This window comes from Leopardus geoffroyi, chromosome B4 (assembly GCF_018350155.1).
Source record: "Leopardus geoffroyi isolate Oge1 chromosome B4, O.geoffroyi_Oge1_pat1.0, whole genome shotgun sequence".
Lineage (NCBI taxonomy): Eukaryota > Metazoa > Chordata > Mammalia > Carnivora > Felidae > Leopardus > Leopardus geoffroyi.
The window spans coordinates 130835072-130843349 of NC_059341.1; the positions used below are offsets into that span (position 1 = coordinate 130835072).

Below are 8278 nucleotides of genomic sequence, written 5' to 3' on the forward strand. Positions count from 1 at the left end.
ACGGGAAGATCAACTCTTACAAGAAATACAGCATACACGTAGCGATCACAGGCTAGCTGCAACCCTGGCCCTAAGTCCAGGAAGAAAGTTTTCCTACTTCCAGAATCAACCACTAATATGAACAACTGCTGAACCCACTTAACTAACCCGGATTTATGACTTGATGGTCAGAAGCAGTTAGCTGGCCGTATAATAATCACATACCAACATTTCACTGCTATAAAGAATTTTGCGGGGCGCCTGGGTGGCGCAGTCGGTTAAGCGTCCGACTTCAGCCAGGTCACGATCTCGCGGTCTGTGAGTTCGAGCCCCGCGTCAGGCTCTGGGCTGATGGCTCAGAGCCTGGAGCCTGTTTCCGATTCTGTGTCTCCCTCTCTCTCTCACCCTCCCCCGTTCATGCTCTGTCTCTCTCTGTCCCAAAAATAAATAAACGTTGAAAAAAAAAAATTTTTTTTTAAATAAAAAAAAAAAAAAAAAAAGAATTTTGCTAAAAGCTGTAAGTAATAATTAGGGTGCACCTTGCCTTTTTTATACAGCAGCTAAGTTCCTATAAAGTTGCACAAAAACTGAATCTCTGTTCATCAAATCATTTATATTCACCACAAGAGCTGACGGAAAGAATTCTTTCCCTAGCATGTTTCATAAAGCCCAAGTTTCACACATAGCAGACTTGGCTTACAGTGAAATGAACCTCCCATACCTATACATGTAACGATTTTAACTTTCCACCAGGCGAGGGTGCGGTATTTCCATCACCCTCTTTAACAACCAACTACATTTCTCAAACCATATTTCAATTTTCAGGTTGAAATTTTCTCTTCCCTCCTCGCCCGCCCAAGCTTCTCTACTTCTGTACTGTTTCCAGAGCTGTGCTCACTCCTCTTCGGTCCACGTTAAGCTTCTGGAAACCGACCTTGAAAAGTACCATCCTTCCTCTCCCCGCCATGGTTCCTTCTTAGCCTAAGGATTATAACATAAGCACCACAGACTCTCTCATGTCCTCTATGCTCCACTTTGGGAAGGAAATGATTTACTCCAAAAGCTTACTGGCAGTAACTCAACAGGGTTCAGCTTCGGAATCTACAGCTCTGAGTTGTAGTTCCTCTCAGTAAAGCAGTCTTGGGACATTAACCCCAGTAAACGATTTCTTTCTGTAAAAAAAAAAAGGTTAATTCTTGGACACTCAGAAGATTGAGGAATTTCATAAAAGAACTCTCAATGTCATGATCTTTTCCATCCCTTAATCATCTGTAAAAAGTAAACTTCAACTTCACAGGCATTAAGCACTTACGATGTACCCAAAACTGTTACATATTATAAAGGGTAGAACAAAAAAATATAGTTCCGGTCTTCTGGAAGCTCACAGTCTCACTAGGAGAACAAGAATAAGACAAGGAACAACATAAGGTGATGCAAAATTAAGCACCAAAATAACAGAAGGCAAGACGAGAGTCTGGTGTGACCTCAGTTGTCAGGGAAGGCTTCCTAGAAGGACCTATGACCTCAAGAAAACTCCACTTGTTAAGATTTAAGAAAAAAAGGGGCGCCTGGGTGGCTCAGTGGGTTAAGCGGCCGACTTCAGCTCAGGTCATGATCTCGCAGTTCGTGAGTTCAAGCCCCGCGTCAGGCTCCGTGCTGACAGCTCAGAGCCTGGAGCCTGCTTCGGATTCTGTGTCTCCCTCTCTCTCTGTTCCTCCCCTGCTCACACTGCCTCTCTCTCAAAAATAAGTAAAGATTTAAAAAAAAAAAAAAAAAAATGTGGGGTACCTGGATGGCTCAGTCGGTTGAGCATCCGACTTCAGCTCAGGTCATGACTGCACGGTTTGTGAGATCAAGCCCTACGTGGGGGCTCTCTGCTGTCAGTGTGGAGCCTGCTCTGGATCCTGTCCCCACCTCTCTCTCTCTGCCCTTGCCTCTCTCTCTCCCTCTCTCTCAAAAATATATAAATACTAAAATAAATTTCAAAAAAAAAAAATGTGCTTTAACCCATATCCTAGTATACTAAAAAGACTGGCTACTCTAGATTTTTTTAAGTGCACATTACATAGGGCCTACAAGGCATTTCCACACAGCCGCGATCATCTCCTAAGGCTGTCTCCCCCTGCTCCTTTTGCTCCAGCTACACTGGCCTCTTGTTCTCACACACGTCAAGTGCGCTTCTCTCTCAATGCCTCTGCACCCCCGGTTCCTCCACCTGAACCCCTTTCCCTCAAACACCGGAAGGGTCCATTCCTCTCACTTCACTTCACCCTAGGATCACCTATCAGATGCCTTCCCTGACCATCTTCTTCACTCTCTAGCCCTCTCCTCGCTTTAAGTTTCTTCCTGGCACTTACCACCCCCTAATAACAGTGGCTGATTTCTTTACTGTCTCTTTCCATCAGATTATTAGTTTCATGAGAGCGGAGTCTGTTCTCTTTATTGCCATGTCTCCTAGGCTCTAAAACAGAGGCTGGCACATAGCAGCTGTTCAATAAACATTAGTTAAATGAATATTAAATACCCTACCATTATTATCAGAATGATATAGGAAAGTACTAGAGCTGTAGGTCACCGAGGGTTAAATTTTATCTTTTCATGAACATTTTTTTCTCCTTTACTCAGATTATGCCTCAAATTTCAACCTTCCCATAAAGCCCTCCTTGACCATTTCAGCAGGAATGACCATCTCCTTCTTCTGGACCCAGTGGCACAAATCCTCTGCGTATTGTGGCTCTAAATTATGCAATGACTTGTGACATCATGCATCCACCCTGTGGTATCTCTGCTCCTGTTCCTCTGGGACTTACACACACACAAAACCACACACACACACATTTTCTCTCTCTCTCTGTCTTAATTTTTCACCTATTTTGTCTCTCCACCCAGATGGAAGCACCAAGTACCTTAAGGTCAGGGAACCTGATATGTTTCTTAGAAGATAATTTAGAAATCATCCTGTACAGACCCTAAACTTTACAACTAAGGAAACAGGTCCCCAAAGAAGGGCTTTTCCCAGAAGCATACAGCTCATTGAAGGCAGGGGGCTAAATCAATGAAGATGTGACTACCTGCGTGACCCAGTGTGTCAGAACTACAGCAATGAGAATGCATGATGTGAAAAATAAATAAAGATCCACAAACACGCAGAGTGAAAAAAAGATTCTCTGTGGGATGGTTCTAAGTTGCCCATTTTGCACCCAAAGGGCCTAATCCCCTCCTTCCTCTGCACACTCCAAAGTCCCTGCACACTGCTCCATTTCCAAATACTACTATCCTTAGCCAATTTGAAGGCAACCAGCAAATAATTAGCCCCAGGAGGAGAGGAGAGGAAAGGGAGGGGAGGGAATCTCACTGCTGACGGCGACTGACAGAAGCAATGAATGAACACAGACACACACAGATACATGCACCCACCAAGCGGACCCTGCTCACCAGCACCCACATCCAGTCCTCTCTCTCGGGTCAGCCAACGTCAACCCACCTCAGCTGAAGTCTCTTCCTACTCCTCGCTACTTTTTCCAAGGCCCTGAGCTTTTACTTCTCCCAATTCCTCTGCCTGACAGAGTTCTGATGGAGAACAAAAGCAGGGAAACAAAAGAATTCACAAATAAACATCAAGAGGGTGCCTTTAGCCAAATCAACACAAGTTAACAGAGTGGCTTCTGCAAAGGAGACCAAGAAGCACACAGCAGCCACGCCAGGCTTAAATACAGCTCGGTCTCTAACACAGGAAGTCAGGCAGAGCCTTGAAAAGCGGGGAGCAGAGCACAGGAAGTCTTTTAGCACTGCAGAGATTTCCAAGAGTGGTGTAATGGAGAGAGCACAGGAATAGGAATTAGAAGACTGGGCTTCGAGCTCTAGTTTTGCTCCCCAGCTAACTGGGTGGCCTTAGCCAAGTCACTAGTCTTCTCTGGACTTTTGACTCCTCATCTACAAAATGAGGTGGTCAAAGCATTTTGAGACTTGAATCCCCTGGGGGGGGGGGGGGGGAGGGAGACAGAAAACAACAAAGACGAAAAGTAGTGGCCTCCCCTCCTACCAAAAAAGTGCAAGTAAACTGTTCTGCGTGAGAATCTTCCAAGTCTATCCAGACCAAGAACCCCGGGGGAAAAAAAATGATGTCTCTGGTCCCGTCTATCTGTAACATTCTATGATTCTAAGAGAATTAGGCAGATCTCTAAACAACTGCTGGTAGGTGAGCTCCACCATTTCACGCCAAGTATTTTCTGAACAGAGACCAAATCCTGAAAGGTACGAAGGTTTCAGCTCTTCTTCAAACTACAAAGTCAACTGACATTATCACTGCCTTTCCGTTCTCTACCCAAATCAACCGGCTTATCTTTGAGTCCACAACCACAGAATCCAGTCTTCCAAAAGCCCTATACCCCAGGACACTTACACCCCAGGACATTAAGAGCTGGTCGGTACCCTTGCCACGTAAAGAGGGGTACGTGCTGTGTCTCTCTCCAGACTCCTCAGCGTGCTCCACAAAGTTAATGAGACCGAGCGCCACGGGGTCCCCACACCATCACCAAAACTCCTCGTACTTCTCACACTCCTTGTGTAACTAACTGATTGAACCCACAAGCTAAGCCACATCCCACATCCCCTTTGGGCTCTCGAGGACTTTTCTCCCTTTTCACTCTTCTTTATATGCCGCTCCCCGTCCCCATCCCCGTGTGGGTTGAGGGAGGCCAAAAAGGTACTCCTTCTTGGGAGGTTTCCCACCGTCGCCCCCCACCCCCACTCAGTGCAGCGGCTCTCTGGGCAACAGACCCAGGATCTCCCGGCTTCCACTCCACCCCCAGGAACTAAGGAAGGGTCTGAAGAAATGGAATCCGTCTCAACCATGTTCGATTTCCCCCCAAAACCTATTCACGCGTCGGGCCCTCGGCCCCCCCCCCCCCCCCCCCCGCCATCCCCCTAGGAATCAAGACCCTCTGGGACACACCAGGCTCCTCCTGCACCCTTCGCCTCCCAGCCCGTGGAGCCCGCCCCGCCTCCCAAACAGGCCCCGACCGGCCCCCTCCCACCTCCAAGCCAAGACCCCCGGAGGCCCACCCCCTGCCCACCCCGGCGCCCCCGCCGCCCTCGCGGCCCCCGCGCCGCACCCCCGCCGTAACGGGGCGCCGTCCCGCGCAGTCACCTGCATCCCGCCGCCGCCGTCGGCCGCCGCCTCCTCGGTGCGCGGCCGCTTGCTCAGGCCGGGCTCGGCTCCGTCTCCTCCCCCTCCGGGCACCGGCAGCTCCAGCTCCGACTCCCGCTTCATCCCCCGGGCAGCGGCGCCGGGCCCGAGCTGAGGAGGCTGCTGCGGCTGGGCGCCTTCCGCCATCCGCCCGCGCCCCCCTCGCCTCCGGGAGCCGGGCGACCCGCGACAGGCCACCTCCCCCTGGGCCTCGGCCCCGACTGTCGCGACAGGCGGGCGCGCGCCTGCCCCCGCCCCCGCGTGCGTGCGTGCGTGCGCGCGCGCGGGCCCGGCGCCCCTCGGCGGCTGGCGGTGGCCGCTCGTCGCTCGCCGGCGGCTCGCTCGCTCGCTCGCGGCGGCCGGCGGGTCGCGACGGGCACTCGCTCGCGCCCCCACGCGCACACGCGACCCCGGCCCGGCCCGCCGCGCGCCCCGCCTCTCGCACTCACGGAGCTCGCCCGCCGGCCCGCGCTCGCTCCTTCACACTGCCCCTCGCCACACGCCGGGCCGAGGGAGGAAGGGGGCGGTCCGGGCTCCCGAGGCGTGGGGAGGGCTGTTTGTTTGGGGCAGAGGAGGGGCTCGGGACCGGAACGAGCTGACTGGCCGGGAGCCTCCGACCCGCCACTGTGGCAGCCCCGGGAAGGCGGGCGGAGAGAAAGGAGGAGGGAGGGACCGGGATCTGGGACTCCAGCCCGCGCGGGAGGCTGTGGCGGGACGGGGGCGGTGGCGGCGGCGGGGGCGGGGCCAGCGCCCCTCGGCAATCTCCGCCGCCTCCGCTGCGGGCGTCCGAGGGAGGCCGGGAAGCGATCGGAGGAGTTCGGGAATCTCCGGCCGGGGCGAGGGGTTGTCCTGGAGGCGCCGCGCCGCTGGAGCGCCAGCCCGCGCGGAGGGGGCGGGGTCTGAGCTTTAGGGGCGGGGCCGCGACCCAGGGCGGGCGGAGCTTGAGAGGCCCAGGGGCCGGGGAGGGCTTGTCTCGCGGAGCTGTGACCCGAGTTCGCCCAGGTGGCCGCCTTGGCTCCGGGCGAGGAACGAGGCCCTCTGGAACGAGCCCGTGGAAGAGGGCTCTTTGGCAGCTCCCCCTCCCGCAGAAGAACGGGGATCTCGAGTTGGAAGGTACAGGAATGAAGACACCACTACACGGCCCTCCCCAGTTCTGGAAGACTTTAACCATAATTAACACACTCCTGATCATCTTAATAATACCTGATGTTTGTAAGAGCTTTACAGCTTGCACAAGGGGTTCACAGACCCCTTTTGAAGCTGATGGTATAGGCAGAGTAAATACCATGATCTCCGTTTCATTGATGATGAACCTGAAGCTTAGTTAAGTACTACAAGTAAAAAGTGGCAGATTCAGATCTCAGGACACCAGGTCATATGCTCTTTCTCTACACCTCGCTGTCTGTATGACACTTTATTGCTTCTCAGCGTCGTACAATCAGAGATAATGTGCAATAGCTTCTGTCTCCTACCAGACTTTAAGGACCAAGCGGGCATCTACTTCCTCTGAGTTCCACCTATGCTGTGTACATTATAGGGATACAGTGATGTTTTGCGAAATGACCTGGATTCTGCTAACTAGCTTAACCAAGTTACTTCATCTCTTTGGACCCCTGCCCCATCATTTGTGAAACGAGGTGATGGTTTAAGATCAGTGGTTGGCCAACAGGGCGATTTTTCCCCTTCCTCTTTCAGGACACTTGTCAACACCTGGAGACATATTTGTTTGTTACATGGGGGGGCGGGGGGGGGGAGGTAAGGGTTTCTGGTATCTAGTGGGCAGAGGCCAGAAATGCCGTCCAGTATCCTGCTATGAACAGGATAGTCCCCACAACAGTTATCCAGCCCAAACGTCAATAAGCTGAGGTTGAAAAACCCTGGTTAGATGACTTCTAAGGGCATTTCTAGATGGGTTTATGATTTGTCCTATGAACTTGGGTTTAACCTGGCTAGTGCTGGAACAGTACAATGGTAAAGATCCCTACTTTGGAATCAGACCAACACAAGTCTGAATCCAAGTTTTACCACCCACTACCCATATGATGTTGGCCCAGTGATGACAAGAAGTTCTATTGGAAGGGGTTTAGGCCCTGCACCCTGCTGGGATGAAAAAACTGAAAGAATTGCCTTGAAGCCAAGTTTTCATAGCAAGCACATTTTTTTTTAACCTAAGCTAAATTACAGATCAATAAAAATAGCCAAGTTTTAGCTCTGCCACTTACAAGTCATGGTGCCTTGTAAAAACTACCTAGCCTCTCTACGCCTCACTTTCTTTATCTGAAAATTAAGATAATAACAGCACCTCCCTGAAGGGATTACCGTGAGTCTTAAATGTGTTATCACACGTAGAACTTCAAACAGATTGGCCTACGGTAAGCACTCAATAAACATTAGCTGTTATTATTACTATTACTGTGATCATTTTATTCACATTTTGAATGAGAGTGAAAAAAAAAAAGTTCATTATCAAGATCAAAGAGTATCAGTATCACTACTGTGGGTTTTTAAATTTACATAAGGTGGCTACTGGTGCAGCTGCCAGAGATTAAGACGAGCAGACAGAGCTCCCCAAGTCACCCCTTCGTGCAACCGCTCTGTTGGGCAAATTGCTTATTTTCACTAAGCCTTATATTCCTTCTTTGTAAGATGACGATAATAGTCACAGTGTTGTTCTAAGGATGAAATGAGACAAAAATAAAGCACTTAGCACAGCGACTAACATATAGCGACTGCTTAACAAGGGGTAAATATTTATCATCCGATTTGTTTAGTGATTGTAAGCTACTGGCTAGAGGCCCATGGAGCTGGTAAAAGAAGCCCAGACATCTCTTAATACAGCTACTTGGGGGGCTCCTGGGGGGCTCAGTCGGTTAAGCCTCCGACTTCAGCTCAGATTATGATCTCACGGTTCAGGAGTTTTGAGCACCGCACTGCTCTCAACTCGGAGCCTGCTTCAGATCCTCTGTCTCCCTCTCTTCTTTACCCCTCCCCACCTCTTAAAAAAAAACTAAGTTAAAAAAATATATATATTGCTACGTGGGCCATTAAGTTGGAAGTCTAGATGCCTGCAAGCCTATTCTTGAGCTGAATTAGGCAGGACCAACCTAAGTC

The 8278-nt window shown here is 50.7% G+C and overlaps 1 protein-coding gene across 20 annotated transcripts in view; it reads right to left on the reverse strand.

Moving 5' to 3' along the window:
• RBFOX2 (RNA binding fox-1 homolog 2) overlaps nucleotides 1-5474 on the reverse strand; it is a 287044-nt gene extending 281570 nt beyond the window's left edge. For 4 of the 20 annotated variants that reach the window (XM_045466976.1, XM_045466973.1, XM_045467005.1 and 1 more), the window contains exon 1: nucleotides 5129-5466. In XM_045466976.1, coding sequence (XP_045322932.1) covers nucleotides 5129-5314 — 186 coding nt within the window. In that variant the 5' untranslated portion in view covers nucleotides 5315-5466. Of the gene's footprint in view, nucleotides 1-5128 lie in introns of all 20 variants that reach the window. The other 16 variants (XM_045466967.1, XM_045466964.1, XM_045466984.1 and 13 more) reach the window with 9 other exon arrangements.
• Between the last annotated feature and the right edge of the window lie 2804 nt (nucleotides 5475-8278).